The 15598-nt window shown below is 48.2% G+C and overlaps 1 protein-coding gene across 4 annotated transcripts in view; it reads left to right on the top strand.

The window, feature by feature from the left end:
* The window catches only part of AGAP1 (ArfGAP with GTPase domain, ankyrin repeat and PH domain 1), a 672497-nt gene that overhangs the window by 353449 nt on the left and 303450 nt on the right, over positions 1 to 15598 (top strand). The window contains exon 10 of one of the 4 annotated variants that reach the window (XM_064286509.1): positions 4865 to 5968. The exons of the other annotated variants lie outside the window; for them this stretch is intronic. Within the exon in view, the coding sequence (XP_064142579.1) occupies positions 4865 to 5104 (240 nt within the window). The 3' untranslated portion in view covers positions 5105 to 5968. Of the gene's footprint in view, positions 1 to 4864; positions 5969 to 15598 lie in introns of those variants that run through there. 4 annotated transcript variants of the gene reach the window in all.

Raw genomic sequence — 15598 nt, 5'->3', positions numbered from 1 at the left:
TGATAGTTGATTTCTTTCCCCTTTTTCCACACCGTAGGTATTTGGCAAGTTTATTTCCTTTGGGCTCCCTCATGCTTTTCCAGCCAGGGGAGGCTCTGGGGAACTGTTTCCCTGAGCCTCCCTTCTCCTTGGCCCTCAGCGCTTGGCATCTGCAGTACCCTTGGGCTGAATTCCTGGGTCAGGGCGTGTCCTGGCTGGGGACCCTGGCAGTGCGGTTCCTCAAAGCAGAAATGACTTTGTTCTGTGGCGCTATGTTAAATTGGCTGGTTAATTCTGGTGTTATTTACCCCGTAATTCATTAGTTTCACCTCACCATTGGCAGCCGACAGGCTGTAATTTCACGCCTTGCAATAAAAGATGTCTCATAATCTGCTTCATTTAGCAGCAAGAGAATTTAATGAAATTAACTGCAGTCCTAATTATGCCAGTGAATACTAAAGACGCCATCACGTTTCCCAAGGAAAGGACAAGGTCCACCTCACGGAGGATTTGAAATGTGGCTCCCTGGGAAAAGCTGCAGTTGTCTTCCTGGTATTTGTAGGACTGTCATTATCAGGGTTTTTCTGAATGTGTCTCTAAGTGTTAATTGTTGCAAATCACCTTTACAAGTGGGGCCTGTGCTCAGGTGGCGCTCAGGACTTAAGCACGCACACGCTGAGCCTCCTGGTCCCTATCGCCTCCCATGGAGTGGAGGTACAGTACGCACGGCTTAGGGTGGCGTAACATCGCCATCGGGGGCAGGGTTTTCAGGACCTGACTGGGAAAGCTTTCCTCAGGAAATGAAGACACTTATCTCCCTTCTGGCTCGACGCTCACTCCTGTGTGAAGTGGCTCCTCAGTCCTCCCATGAGGGGCCAGCCCAATGGGGGCAAAGCAGCCAACTGCAGATTGTCACCACTCAGACCTAAAGGGCCCAGTCTCACCGGGCCCCTCTCCTTGTCTGTACCGTGTCCCACAGTCCTAGGCCAAGCCCACCCCTCCCCGGGTGAGGCCCTTGTCTGTCTCCAAGACTCCTCTGCCCAGGAGCAAAGGGCCCTTCCCTGCTGCCCTTTCACACCCCCTCCAGCCACCACATGGATGAGAGCAAGGAGGTGTACTCTCTGCATGTGACACGCCCTCCTTGCCTGGCAGTGGTGGCCTTTGCTTGCCTGCCAAGTACCCCATCTTGTCCTTGTCTTGCTTGCCTGTGTCTGGCATCTCGTCCCAGTCCTGCTCAACTGTCTCTTCCCTGTGTCCAGCATCTCGTCCTGGTCTGGCTCCCCTGTGTCCTGCATCTCATCCTGGCCTTGCTCACCTGTGTCCAGCAGACCACTCCTTGAGGTGCTGTTCTCTCCACCTCTTGGTGCAAACCTTGCCTGCTCCCTTTCTCACTTCTTCTCTGTCTCCTCCGCTGACTCTGTCTTGTCAGTGGAGGACGAGGAAGGGAAAGGACTGGACAAGTGTAGGTGTTCCGAGAAGGCCTCTGGGGGTTTTCCCAGCGCAGTCCCCTTCAGTCAGCGTGGTTGAGAGTCATGGAACCAGGGCTATGGTGGTCCACAGAACCTCTTCACGGTGCCGGATAACAATGACAAGAAGCAAAACATGGATTAATAGCATGGCAATTAAACAAGGAGAAAACCCATTGCTGCCCATGAGCTAAGAAAGAAGAGAGGTATGTTCTGACTCTGTATGGAGAAATGACCTGAATACACCCGTGAAAAATGGCCTGTGTTTTCCTCCGATGGAATAGAAATACCAGTATCTATAAGTTATGAACTGTCTTCCTACTCTTGCTTTACAGATGAGTGGCGTTTCTCCAGTTCTAAACATAACCAGCTCCCAGGGGCCAGAGCAGGAACCTGGTTTCCTTGCCCCAACCCCTTCCCCAGCCTGCACCTGTGCGTCCCGGGCTCCGTGCAAAACGCTGGCCGACTGACTCACCACACCCCCTATACGCATCTGCGCACAGTGGTGATGACACGGTCCTCGGGAGCATTAATTCTGGAGGCCATGTTTGAAAGATTACGGCGTGGTTTGAAAACCTATGGCATGATATTTCTTTTTATTTCCTTGATTGCTGCTAGTGGATTGTCCCTGGGGTGGGCAAACAGTTTGCAGTCGACTACTAGCCTAAAGATTGACAGTTCAAACCTACCCAGCAGTGCCATGAAAGAAAGGCCTGGCCATCTGCTGCCATAAAGATTGTAGCCAAGAAAATCCTATAAAGCAGTTGTACTCTGTAACACATGGGGTCGCTGTGAGTCGGACCTGGGTTACTAGTGAGTCTGGCTCCGTGAAGAAACGATTGAGAATAGTTTTCCTCCGGAATAGCTGGTCTGTGTTCTCACCAAAGAAGCTGCTGTTGATGATTACCCCCAGTCTCCACGCAGCCTCTGCGAGATGGGGTCCATCACATCAGGGACGTTTTAGGCTTGGAGGAACGATGGTTGCGCTTTTCAGTCTGTTTTGCGGAGTCAGGGAGTTCCAGGCCCTTGTTGCCGATCCCATCATGTCGCAGTCAACCCTGTTGGTGAGTGGGTTTCTGGGCACAGATCTACTTGGGGGCCTTGACCCGCAGGGGGCAGAGGGATGAAAGACTTGCCCAGAGATACTTAGCAAGCAAATCCCAGCACGGGGACCTGAGCCCAGGGTCTGCCCCCACATGAAGCATCTGTATACGCTCATACATGTCCTTACCCCCTACAGGGAGGCTCCCAGGCAGGGGTCCACCAGACTGGCATTCAGAGGTGTCGCCCATGTCCAGGCCACCCAAAGAGACAGATGCTGGCCAGAAAGGGGCCGCAGACTGGTTTCTGGGCACAGTTCTGCCTTCTCCCAGCTGGTGGGCCTTGGCCATCAGCTGTCCTCACCAGACCTCTGAACTGGTGGCCTGGCTAAAGACCTAGGAGCCAGTGGCACAGGGCACCTTACTCTAGGTTGTTACCAAATATGTGTGCCAAATATCCAGCCAGGGTTCCTTCTGCCGCTGTTCAGGGCGGGCGGGAAAAGTGGCCATCTGACATCTCGGCATTTGGGCTTGCAGGACACAGAGTCATGGACGCATTAGGGAAGGCCAGTTGTGGGAACAGCCACTTCTAGAAGCTTAGCCCAGCTCCCAGGCCCCAGTCCACCCACTTCCCTTGCACTTTATTTTTCCCATTTATCCATCTTGGGAAGGAGTCTTGGTGGCACAGTGGTTAAGTGGTCAGCTGCTAACCAAAAGGTCAGCGGTTCAAACCCACCAGCAGCTCTGCAGAAGAAGGACCTGGAGATCTGCTTCTATAAAGTTTCCTCAAAAGTCATGGCTGTACAGTCGATTCCAACTCACAGGCACCCTGTAGGACAGAGTAGAACTGCCCCAGAGGGTTTCTGAGACTATAATCTCTGCAGGAGCAGACAGCCACGCCTTTCTCCCGTGGAGCGGCTGGTGGGTTGCAACTGCTGACATTTTGGTGAGCAGCCAAATGCTTACCCACTGCTCTACCAGGGCTCCTTCCATAAAGGTTACAGCATAGGAAATCCTATGGGGCAGTTCTACTCTGTCATTTAGGGTCACCATGAGTTGAAATCAATGCAACACCACAGAACAACGACAGTATTGCTTCTCAGGGTGCAGTGCGGAGCGGGCTGGGGTGTGAGGTTGTTTGGAGGGGCTGGTATCAGCAACTTTTGAGGCCAGGTGTGTGGCGGCAGGTGCCTTCATACCAGCATCCCTCCAGCCCCTCCAGCCTGGGTCCTTCCCTGCTGGGTCCAGGATGCCGGGGCAGTTTGCTGCGGGCTCCAGGCGGGCTGCTCAGAACCTGGAATGTTCTCCCCAGTGCCATGGTGACGCGTACCAGAAATAGTAAACAAGAGGGCCACGCTATCAGAAAGAAGAGGGGACGGGGCTGCGTCTCTTGATTGCTCATCATAAAAATAATTGCACCGATATTAAATTGGGGGGTGCTGGTGACCTCCCGTCAGGGAAGGAGATCAAGCTGAGAGTTTGACGCACAACCAGATATCCCATTTGCGCGGCACCAGAGGAAATCTTGGCGACGAGCAAGCCGTAAGGAAACCTGAAGTATTTCTCTCACAGACCCTCCCAGCTTATTAAAAGAACTTATAGACATGAAAATACATTAAAGTGGGCAAAGCGGAGAGGGTGGAAGAGATTAACAGCCTTCGCTGAATGGAGCCTATTGATGGAGCAGGGCCTGGGAGGTTCTGTGGAGTCGGAAACGCGGTGTTAGGCGTGCAGAGCAGGTCAGGCCCAGCCAGAATTTAGGGGGAAAAAAAAATTTTTTTTTTTTTTTTTTAATTTAGGAGGGGAACTGAAATCTCTATTTAAAAATCACGTCTACCTGGATGAATTCCCGTCTTCCCTTCTCCAGCTAGAGAAGAGGACAAAGCAGTTCTGCTGCCAGTTACCCAATTTTAGCACCTAAATTAAAAGAAGCACTTAAAATGCAGAAGAACTGCGCGGAGGAGCTGGAGCGGGTGCCTACAGAATGTCTATTGTCTAGTGTCTGGGTTTTGCTTTTTAATAGCAGAGCCCAGCATGGGAGCTGGGCCCTCCCAGCGTGCGGCAGAGGGGGCTTGGGCTGAAAACAGGGAGCGGGGGGGAGAGACCCCAAACAGGCCATGTTTTGCCACACGGCTGACAGGTATGGGTGCCTTTGGAGCTCTTCTGAGGAAATCAGGTGGCAGGAAGGATAAATGGCAGCCTGCGTGCTGTGTGCCTCTGTGTGTGAGGGAAACTTAGCAGCCAGTCAAGTTTTATCTCTTAATGAATAGAGACTGCTGAAGTAAGGGTTAGGTAATTGAGTTTATAATTAATTAGCCATAACCCTCATCAGATAAAGCAGTTGTGAGGCGGTTTTTTTAATCTCCTCTTTCTCCCCAGGGCCTGTCCTTCTTTGTCCTTGCGCTGACAGCCAGCACTTATCTCCGCTGTGCGGCCTGTGCCAGCTGCCCTCCCCAGCCAGGCTGCGGGTGGTCAGCCCCTCATTGTGCGAGAGGCCCCCGGGCCGGCTGTCCCAGCCATGATGAATTAGCGGGGGAGTTACACAGAGGTGAGCCGCGATGGACTGATCGGGCTGCCACCGTTTGTCCTGACTTCAGCTCATCCTTGATGGGCCTTTGACATGCCGCCACAAAGAGGTTAAGAGAGGTAGAGGTGGGAAAACAGAGCGGTCCTCAGAAAGTTAGGCCCCTCACAAAAGGCCCATCATTTCTATAGCAGAGCAATTCCTTCCAACAAAAGGAGGGAATCAATGAGCGTTTACAGCCCATCTCTGAGGGACCAGTTGAAAAAAAGAAGCAATCCCACATCTTGGAGCCTCCCGTGTTTGAGGTGCGAGTGATGGCGAAAATGCCAGCGTTCACGTAAAGACGTGTGCGGGACAGAATGGAAAAGACGGTGTCAGGCTGGCTTGGGAGGTTTGAAGTCGTCTGATTTGGGCGGGTTAAGCTGAGCGTTTTTTTTTTAACAAACACAGCTGTCATGGTCTTACTCTTTATGATCCTGAATTAGAAAAATTGTGGACCCGTGATGTCAACTTCGTTGTGATTTGAGGTGCTTCTTTCTAATGAACCTCAAGGCAAGTACAGATAAATCTCCCAACCCGAGGGGCGAAGCCAACAGGAGGATACAAGTCGTCGTTTTATCTGCAGTTACAACCTAGTTCAGGGAGACTGAACAACAATTTGGCTTTTATTTCTTTTCTTTTTTTTTCCATTTTTTTTTATTGTGCTTTAAGTGAAAGTTTACAATTCAAGTAAGTTTCTCATATAAAAACGTATACACACATTTTTATGTGACCCTAGTTGCTCTCCTACGATGTGACAGCACACTCCTCCTCTCCAGCCTGTATTTCTTGTGTCCATTCAATCAGCTCCTGTCCCCCTCTGCTTTCTCATCTCACCTCCAGACAGGAGCTGCCCACTTAGTCTCATGTGTCTACTTGAGCCAAGAAGCTTACTCCTCACCAGTATCCTTTTAAGTCTTAGAGTCCAGTCTAATCTTGCCTGAGGAGAGGGTTTTAGCTTTGGGCTAACAGAGAGTCCAAGGGGCCATGACCTCTGGGGTCCCTCCAGTCTCATTCAGGCCATTAAGTCTGGTCTTTTTACTAGGATTTGAGGCCTCCGTCCCACTTTTCTCCTGCTCCACCAGGGATTCTCTGTTGTGTTCCGTGTCAGGGCAGTCACTCGTGGTAGCCAGGCACCATCTTGCTCTTCCAGTCTCAGGCTGATGCAGTCTCTGGTTTATGTGGCCCTTTCTGCTTTTCTGTCTTAACTGTTGTTGTTGTTAGGTGCTGTTGAGTCGGTTCCAACTCATAGCAACCCTATGCACAACGGAAGGATATACCGCCCGGTCCTGCGCCAACCTCACAATTGTTATGCTTGAGCCCATTGTTGCAGCCACTGTGTCAATCCATCTTGTTGAGAGTCTTCTTTCTTAACTAGGGTATTCCTTCTCAAGAACCTTTGGTAATTATTTGGGAACTCAAAAGCCAGCATATTTTATCAGACACTATGACTGAATAATGATTTTGAACGTTAATGAAAATTTAATCAGACTAATATATTATTCAGCCCCATTTAGGGTGCAGAGTATGATAAGTGCGTTTACAAGTGCTGGAATTTACAGAACAAACTAGTTCATTTTTGTGGGGAGGAAGAGGACGAACCCACAGACCGATATATTATGATGGAGAGAAGGGGGCTCACTGGTTTGTTTGGGGTTTTGGCTAGGAAATAACTTCAGACTGTCCTCAGAATTAATTTGGGAGATACTGTGATTTGCAAAGTTCCCAGCAAATGCCGACTCTCTTCAGAGCACCCAGTATAGACATTCTTGTGTTATTAGGCTAGACGCTGTAACTGAGCAGGACCTGATGGCGCAAGTTTTCAACGAAGCAGATACAGTAGCTACCTTAGTTACTCTAACTGGCGACATACAGGGACTACGTTAGTTACTCTAACTGGGGAGATACAGTGACTACCTTAGTTACCCTAACTGGGGAGATGGGTGACTGGGTTAGTTACTCTAACTGGGGACATACAGTGACTACGTTAGCTACTCTACCTGGGGAGATACAGTGACTACGCTAGTTACTCTAACTGGGGAGATACAGCGACTACGTTAGTTACTCTAATTGGGGAGACACAGTGACTATGCTAGTTACTCTAACTGGGGACATACAGTGACTACGTTAGCTACTCTACCTGGGGAGACACAGTGACTACGTTAGTTACTCTAACTGGGGACATACAGTGACTACGTTAGCTACTCTACCTGGGGAGACACAGTGACTACGTTAGTTACTCTAACTGGGGACATACAGTGACTACGTTAGCTACTCTAACTGGGGAGATAACAGCGACTACGTTAGTTACTCTAACTGGGGAGATACAGTGACTACCTTAGTTACCCTAACTGGGGAGATGGGTGACTGGGTTAGTTACTCTAACTGGGGACATACAGTGACTACGTTAGCTACTCTAACTGGGGAGATACAGTGACTACGCTAGTTACTCTAACTGGGGAGATACAGCGACTATGTTAGTTACTCTAACTGGGGAAGGAAAGGGCCCAGGTGTGAAAAGGTGGAGACCTCCACATGCAGCCCAAGGTGCCCAACCAAAGACAGGGCAGCTGGCCTGTTGCACGCAGGAGCGCTGCCAACTCAGCCTTCCCTTGTCCCCCATGATTCTTGGGGTCACTGCCTACAAAGCCAGTGTGAAAACCACTGTCAAGCTTTGTCAATTCATGTCACAGCTGGGGACTTGCTCCCAGTTCCTTGTTTAAAAGGTCACACCAAAACCAAAAACCAAACCCCTTGCCATTGAGTTGATTCTGACTCTTAGCGACCCTATAGGACAGAGTAGGATTATCCCATAGAGTTTCCAAGGAGAGCCTGGTGGACTCAAAACTGCCGACCTTTCGGTTAGCCGCAGTACTAAACCACTGCGCTACCAGGCTTTCCAAAAGGTTACACAGGTAGAGAGTAATTGCACAGGGGAGACCATGCTTCCCATCAACGCTGACAAATCCTGCCCCATCCCATCCGCAAACCAGGTGCAGAGAGGAGAGGTGGGGCGAGTGGTGAGGAGGGGGAGACAGAGGGGAGGAAGAGGAAGGGGAAGGGAGGAAGAAAGAAGAGACAGAAGGGAGGAGAGGAGAGACAGAGAAGCAGAGAGAGGGGAGGGGAGAGAAAAAAAGGGGAGGAAAGGAAGGAGAGGAGGGGAGAGGCTCGTTATCCCCCTACCCCCTTATGTGAGATGTGAGGACCCTTCTCTAAATGGAACCAGGTGGGCACACCTGCCATTTTCACTTTCTAGCTGTTCATTCCACGTATCCACAGAGGCAGGGTCTGATTCCCGATTCTGGCTTCAGCTGCTATCCCGGCACCAGGAATCAGCCAACTCTAAAGCATGGGAGAGTCAGCACAGGAGACGGGGGCTTGGGATTCAGGCCAGCTTGGTTCCTGGTCCTGCTACTACTACCGACTCTTTGTGAACCAAGGGAAGCATCTTAGCCTCCCTGTGCTTTACCGGCTTTATCTGCAAAGCCATGGGCTGTCATGCTGGGTTGTTGGAATGATAGGTTGTCTTATGGTAAGATCTCCAGAAATGGCTTGTTCCCACCCTGTCTTGGTTTCTTAGTGTTATCATTTTTCATATAGGAGCTAATGGAACAAATTACTAGAAGCAATTTTTTATTCATCCTTCTTTTTGGAGCCAATATTCTGTACCATACACTTGAAAATTGAGATGACGCTACCGTCACAGCTCAGGACAGACAGGCAGCTTTAGCTCTGTAACATGTCCATCAGGACACGCAGCTTCAGAGCAGGTCTTGCTATAAGGCCCCCCTTGTATAATTCGTTACTTCTGAAATCTCAAGAGCAGTTATTTTAAACTGGGGTGACTAATGGACCCTTACCTAATGTTGTAAAGAGAAAGAAAATTAGAAAATGCGTAAAGGAAAAAAAGAGAGCAGTGTGGTTCAGTGGTAGAATTCTCACCTTCCGTGCTGGAGACCCAGGTTTGATCCCTGGCCAGTGCACCTCATGCACCCCCACTGCCATCTGTCAGTGGAGGCTTGCGTGTTGCTCTCGTGTTGAACTGGTTTCAGGGGAAATTCCAGACTAAGACAGACTAGGAAGAAAGGCCTGGTGATCTCCTTCCAAAAGTCAACCTAGGAAAACTCTGTAGATCACAACAGTCTGATCCTCAACCAATCATGGGATCGCCATGTGTTGACCGTTAACCCAACAGCAGCGAACAACTTCCAAAGGAAGAAAAGAGTGAGATATTTTCTATGTGATCATCATCACACCAGTTTTTTATGTCTTCCAAAGAGGAGTCTGGCCTTTCTGATGTTGTACTACAGTCCACGAGGGTGGCTTACGGAAATGGAAACGTGAAGTCAGTCAGCTAGGAGACAAACAGCAGAAGTCTGCCTGGAAAATGGCCAGTTAAGTTTGTTCAGGGAGTTAACAGCAGTGTGACAGGCATTTCAACACCATTCATCTTTATTTAAAATTAAAAGTCAATGAAAATTCTTAGTACTCTGTTATCCTATGTTTAAGTATCATCACTATTATTTTTCAACATTGTTATTAAATCGCTTTCAAAAAACTATAATTTTCCAAACCTAATTCTAAACTTATTTTACTTCAGATACATATTTTTTATAATTTTTTGTTGTTGTTGAGAAAGATACTCAGCAGAAGATAAACCAATTCAATAATTTCTACATGTACAGTTCAGTGACATTGATTACATTCTTCAAATTGTACAGCCATTCTCACCCTCCTTTTCCACATTGTTTCTCCTCCATTAACATAAACTCACTGCCCACAAAGTTTCCTATCTAATCTTTCAAGTTGTTGTCAGTTCGATCCCGTATAGATAGTTTTTAAAAAGAGCACAGTGCTCAAAGCAGGCATTCTTTACCAGGTAAGCTAAACAATTTTTTTGGTTTTAAAAAGACCTCAGGAGACTTTTTTTATTTTTTTGTGGTTTAAGTAAAAGTTTACAAGTGCAGTCAGTCTCTCATACAAAAATTTATATACACCTTGCTATATACTCCTAGTTGCTCTCCCCCTAATGAGACAGCACACTCCTTCCCTCCCCTCTCTCTCCTCGTGTCCATTCAGCCAGCTTCTGACCCCCTCTGCCTTCTCATCTCCCCTCCAGACAAGAGCTGCCCACAATGCCTCATGTGTCTCCGTGATCCAGGAAGCTCACTCCTCACCAGTATCATCTTCTATCCCATAGTCCGGTCCAATCCCTGTCTGAAGAGTTGGCTTTGGGAACAGTTCCTGTCTTGGGCTAACAGAAGGTCTGGGGACCAAGACCTCCAGGGTCCTTCTAGTCCCAGTCTGACCATTAAGTCTGGTCTTTTTATGAGAATCTGGGGTCTGCGTCCCACTGCTCTCCTGCTCCCTCAGGGGTTCTCTGTTGTGGTCCCTGTCAGGGCAGTCATCGGTTGTAGCCGGGCACCATCTAGTTCTTCTGGTCTCAGGCTGATGTAGCCTCTGGTTCATGTGGCCCTTTCTGTCTCCTGGGCTCGTAATTACCTTGTGTCCTTGGTGTTCTTCCTTCTCCTTTGCTCCAGGTGGGTTGAGACCAACTAACGCATCTCAGATGGCCGCTCGCTAGCGTTTAAGACCTTCAGGGGATATTCTTGGTTCACAGTTTAAAGATTGCTGTAGAGTCGACTCAGACTCACGGAGACCCCGATGTGTCGGAGTAGACCTGTGCTCCATGGAGTTTTCAGTGGCTGATTTCTCAGAAGTAGATCACTGGGCCTTTCTTCTGAGCCACCGCTGGGTGGACCCAAACTGCCAGCCTTTTGGTTAGTAGCTGAGCGCATTAACCGTTAGCACCATCCAGGGACACCCCTGCCTGGCAGACATGACCTTGTTTTTCCTTTGGGGTCTCTTGATGCCTAGAGCAGCTGCGTTCCCAGGGGTCAGCCTTGTCCCTGAAGTGTCGAGTGTGTCTAATACTCATCTTGACACCACTGCGGCGAGAGCTGCTTCTGTGTTTGCTCCGATCTCCAGTGGCTCACCCAGAGTTGTTCCAATTGGGTGTGAGAGACCGTGCCTCCTCGGGCGTCAGTGGGAGGGGGGCTGAGTGGTGTCGGGCTCAGACAGCATCCTCAGGAGGCCGCTCCAGGCTCCAGCCTCTTTGAGTTGGTCCCATGGCCAGACCCTGGGTGCCCTCCTGCTTGTGTGCTGAGACCGGGCACTTGCAGCCCATGCCCTTCCCACAGGTAGGCCAGCAGGAGGGTCTGCTGTACCTCAGACAGGAGTCCCAAAAGCTGTTCCTGTTGGCTTTGAGCAGCACCAGCTAGGCCCTGTGTCTGTGCAAGGCTCAGCCGGTAGCCAGGACTGGGGTGGATGTGTTCGTTGCCGGGGCCTGGGTCTCATGTAAGGAGCCCTGGTGGCACAATAGTTAAGTGTTCGGCTGCTAACTCACAGGTTTACAGTTCAAACCCACCAGCTGCTCCATGGGAGAAAGACCTGGTGATCTGTCCCATAAAAGTTAAAAAAAAAAAAAAACCAAAAACCTTAGCATCGAGTTGATTCCAACTCACAACAATCCTATAGGATGGAGCAGAACTGCCCCATAGGGTTTCCAAGGCTGTAATCTTTACAGAAGCAGACTGCCACATCTTTCTCCAGTGGAGCGGCTGGGGGGGTTTGAACCACTTACCTTTCACTTAGCAGACAAGTACATAACCACTGCACCACTAGGGCTCCCCGTAAAGGTTACAGCCTAGAAAACTTTGTGGGGCCATTGTAGTCTGTCACATGGCTGTAATCTTTATGGAAGCCGACTGCTGCATCTTTCTCCCGAGGAGCACTGTTGGGTTCTAACTGCCAACCTTTCTGTTAGCAGCCGAGTGATTAACCAGTGTGCCATCAGGCCTCCTTGGATGCAGGAGAGCCAGCAATACTTGTCCCTCCCCAAAACCAAAAAAAGGAAGAAAAAAGCAAACTGATTGCCCTGGAGTGCGTTCCAACTGGTGGTGACCCCACGTGTTACAGAGAACTCTGCTCCATGTAGTTTTCTTGGCTGTGACCTTTACAGACCAAGACCACCAGGCCTTTCTTCTGTAGTGCCGTAGGTGGATTCAAACCACCAGCTTTTAAGTTACTAGCCTAGTACAAACAGTTTGTGCCCCCCCCCCCCATGCACACGCACCTAGCAAACCAAAAAACCCATTGCCAGCGAGTCCATTTTGACTCAGCAACCCTGTAGGGCAGAGTAGACCTGCTCCCTAGGTTTCTGAGGAGCACTTGGTGAATTCAGATTGCCGACTATTTGGTTAGCAGCCAAGCTATTAACCCTGCACCACCAGGGCTCCCCTCACAACTGGAGTTGCCCTTAAATCCCAAAACCTCTGACAATTTGCTGTAGTGCTGCCTGCTTGAGGCTCAGTCTTAAAGACATTCTGAAAGCGTCGGTTCACGGCTGCTGCCATGATCCCTGATACCTGAGAAGCCTCGTGGTTCATGTCCTACAGTTTGCTTGAACGTGGTCAGGTGAGAACAGTGCCTGAAAGGACCCTACTGTAGAGAAATAGATATACAAGTCAACTCTACCATGCTTAGCAGCGCCCAGATTTGTCCGTGTGGGAGCCAGGGGCTCCAGGGGGGTACCCTCCTTAGAGCCCCCGAGACTCCAAGTCAGCAGTCAGTAGCTTGGTTGATCTCAGTCAAGAGCAGGCATATCCCTGTGATGTTGCTCTTGGGGACCTCAGACAGGACTTTCCCCCTTTACCTGTACCCACCCTCATAATGGAACCCAAGCACACGTTGCTCCAAGCATGGGCATCGTTTCAGAGCACTCTACCCTGTTTCAGCAAAACAGAGACTACAGAAGTTGATATGAGCGGCTTGGCTGCTTCATGGATCACACGCATTATCTGCTTCCCCATGGGTACACCATATATAAATAACATGCATGAGCACACGTGTTCTAGGTTTGCCAACCAGCAGATTCAAGGTCAATTAGCAGTAATCAAAGACTGCAAGCACCTGTTGTTATTAGGCGCCGTGGAGTCAATTTCAACTCATACGGACCCCATATGGCAGAGTAGAACTGACCCATTGGGTTTTCTAGGCTGTCATCTATGGAAGCAGATTGCCAGGTCTTTCTCCCATGGAGCCCTGGGTGGGTTTGAACTGCCAGCTTTTCAGTCGGCAGCCGAGCACTTAATTAACTATTATGCCACCAGGGCTCCCGGAAGCAGCAAAGAGACAGGCGTTTGCTTTGTGTGCCTTTGACTGATTTCCAAGACCACAGCACTGTAGTTCTTTAGGAATAGATGGGTTATAAAGAAAAGTTTTGCAGTTAAAAGCACTGAACGGCGCAGAAATCTGCTCAGGTTCCTCCTGAAATGTGCCTTTCGCTCTGTGCCATGTTTGGTGTTAGATTGTTAGAGTATTGTATAATGCCTGCCGTGTGGGCAATTTTGGGGAACTTTCATTGTTCTGACATAGGACTGGGGAGTGAACACGAGACCACAGCTCTGCCGCGTTTAATTTAGCATTAGCATTTTAGAAGAACGTGTATCTTAATTGCTAAAACCTTTAACTTTGTATAAATTCAAATTGAACATCATCCAGGCTATATAGCACTCTTTAACGAATTCCATCATCAACATTACTACACAAAGGGAACTTAAGTTGAGCATATAAAATTGTAATTCCTTCCATTTTTCTTTAGTTGTTAAGAAAATTACTGTTCATCACAAGGACCCATTTTATCCAGGGCTTTGGTAGCATTAGTTAAGAAATGGAAAAGATAATGCTGGAGAAAATGAATGTTAGAGAAATACGTTTATCAAACTTTAAGTTGCAAAGCTCTACAAGGCTTTTTACTGACCCAAAAAATTTTTCCTTCAAAGGGTTAAGGCTTCTCATTTTCAGAACAAGACATTGAGCCTTCCAGTTGGCAGACTGATGGGCAGCACATTTGTATCTCCTTGGATTTGTTTAAAATATAGGGGGAAATTATTTTTTAAACTGAACAAAATTTGGGAGCAGACCTTTGTAATAGTTATTATGATTCTTATCCAAAGGTGGTAGAAAATATAACCAACATTAATTCCTCCACAGTGGATTCTTCTTTGTAGGCACCGTTGTATGTAATCATTACTCGGTGTGTACATCCCCTTTGTCAAAAGTTACCGTGTATCCATCTAACTTGAAAGGTGGTTTCCCTACATGCTAAGAAATGGATGAGCTGATGAGCGAGGAGAGACTTAGCCATCTTTTAATGCCAGCACTCAGCCCCCACACCCTGGGAACAGGGCGTGAAGTTGGTGGTAGCAAGGAGTATTTGCCACTGTAATTGACAAATAACACCCTTCATAAATACTGCCAGTCTTTTCAATTAGTTTTCATCTAAAATTCGGGCCACAGAATGATGGCCTGTCAGCTGACAATGAATGGCAAAAATTAATAAATTGTCTTCTAAATAGAATGGACACTTAAGAAAAATTGGGCAGCCAATTTAGCACAGCATGAAGTGAGGGGACCCTTTTGTACTGATACAGGGCCACTAATGTTGTCTCCATCTTTATTAATGGTGCTCAGCGGCTGCTGACAGTTTTGTTGCTACTGGCAACTTTCTTCATTAAAATTAAAGCCAGCATCAAATTCCATTAGCTGTACTCTGGGCACCTTGCTTTTTTTTTTTTTTTTTAAATACATATTGTTTCTTTTATTAACTCACTCTGCTCCCATGAGAAGTTTTAAAAGAAGTTAAAAGGGGAGGAATGATTTGTTAATTTAAGGCTCACTCTGTCTTATTTGCTTGCTAATGCCCACATCCTAAAATCTGCAGATCTCTATTTTTAGTTCTCCCCCACTCCCCTTCCAAAATGGAAGCATGTGGGCAATAAAAATAGATACTCCAGGCCAGCTTCCAGACAGGAGAAACTAATTATCATCAGACTTCTAGTTTCTTCTGTTTTCTTAGCAGTTAAAAAAAAGGTAGGGCTTCACATTTGTAACTGTTTCTGTATCTGGCTGTGCCTTGATACAATTGTAACTGGATGCTTAGAGATATTTACATTTGTCCAGAAGGCCCTGGAGTTATTTTCCCCAAAGGCATCACTTTTATCTGCAGAACAGATTTCAGTCTTTGAAGGGAAGAATTGAGCTGCTGAACAAGTCCTGCACTATTGTCTGAAAAGCCTGCCCTTGTCAGTGCTGGAAGCCCTTCAAAGAACTGTGAAATGCCTCCGCCCTGGAGTGCTGCATCTTCTAGAAGGAAGAGGCAGGAAACAGCTTAGATTCTAGGACAGCTCCAGGCTGCTGTTGTCCTGATGGGTGAGCCAGAGAGGGAGCCCAGGGTGTGTGGTGCTGTGGATACCACTAAAATGAATAGGCTAGCACTGCCAAATGGCTACCTTCCCCTCTTAAACCAGCCACCTGGTGACTTTCTTATTTCCTCCGTAATGCTAAGGTTAAGGGCTATCCCTTCCTCCCGGTTTTTTTTTTTTTTTTCCTCTCCCTCCCTCTCTTCCTTCCTTCAACTTGCATCTTGTAGCTTACATCCAATGAAACTCCAGTGTTCATTAAAACAGTGAAAAGATAAGTGCCAAGCA

The sequence above is a fragment of the Loxodonta africana genome, chromosome 6, assembly GCF_030014295.1.
Source record: "Loxodonta africana isolate mLoxAfr1 chromosome 6, mLoxAfr1.hap2, whole genome shotgun sequence".
NCBI lineage: Eukaryota > Metazoa > Chordata > Mammalia > Proboscidea > Elephantidae > Loxodonta > Loxodonta africana.
The sequence above is the reverse complement of the archived record's forward strand: the minus strand, read 5'-3'. Positions and strand labels throughout refer to the sequence as shown.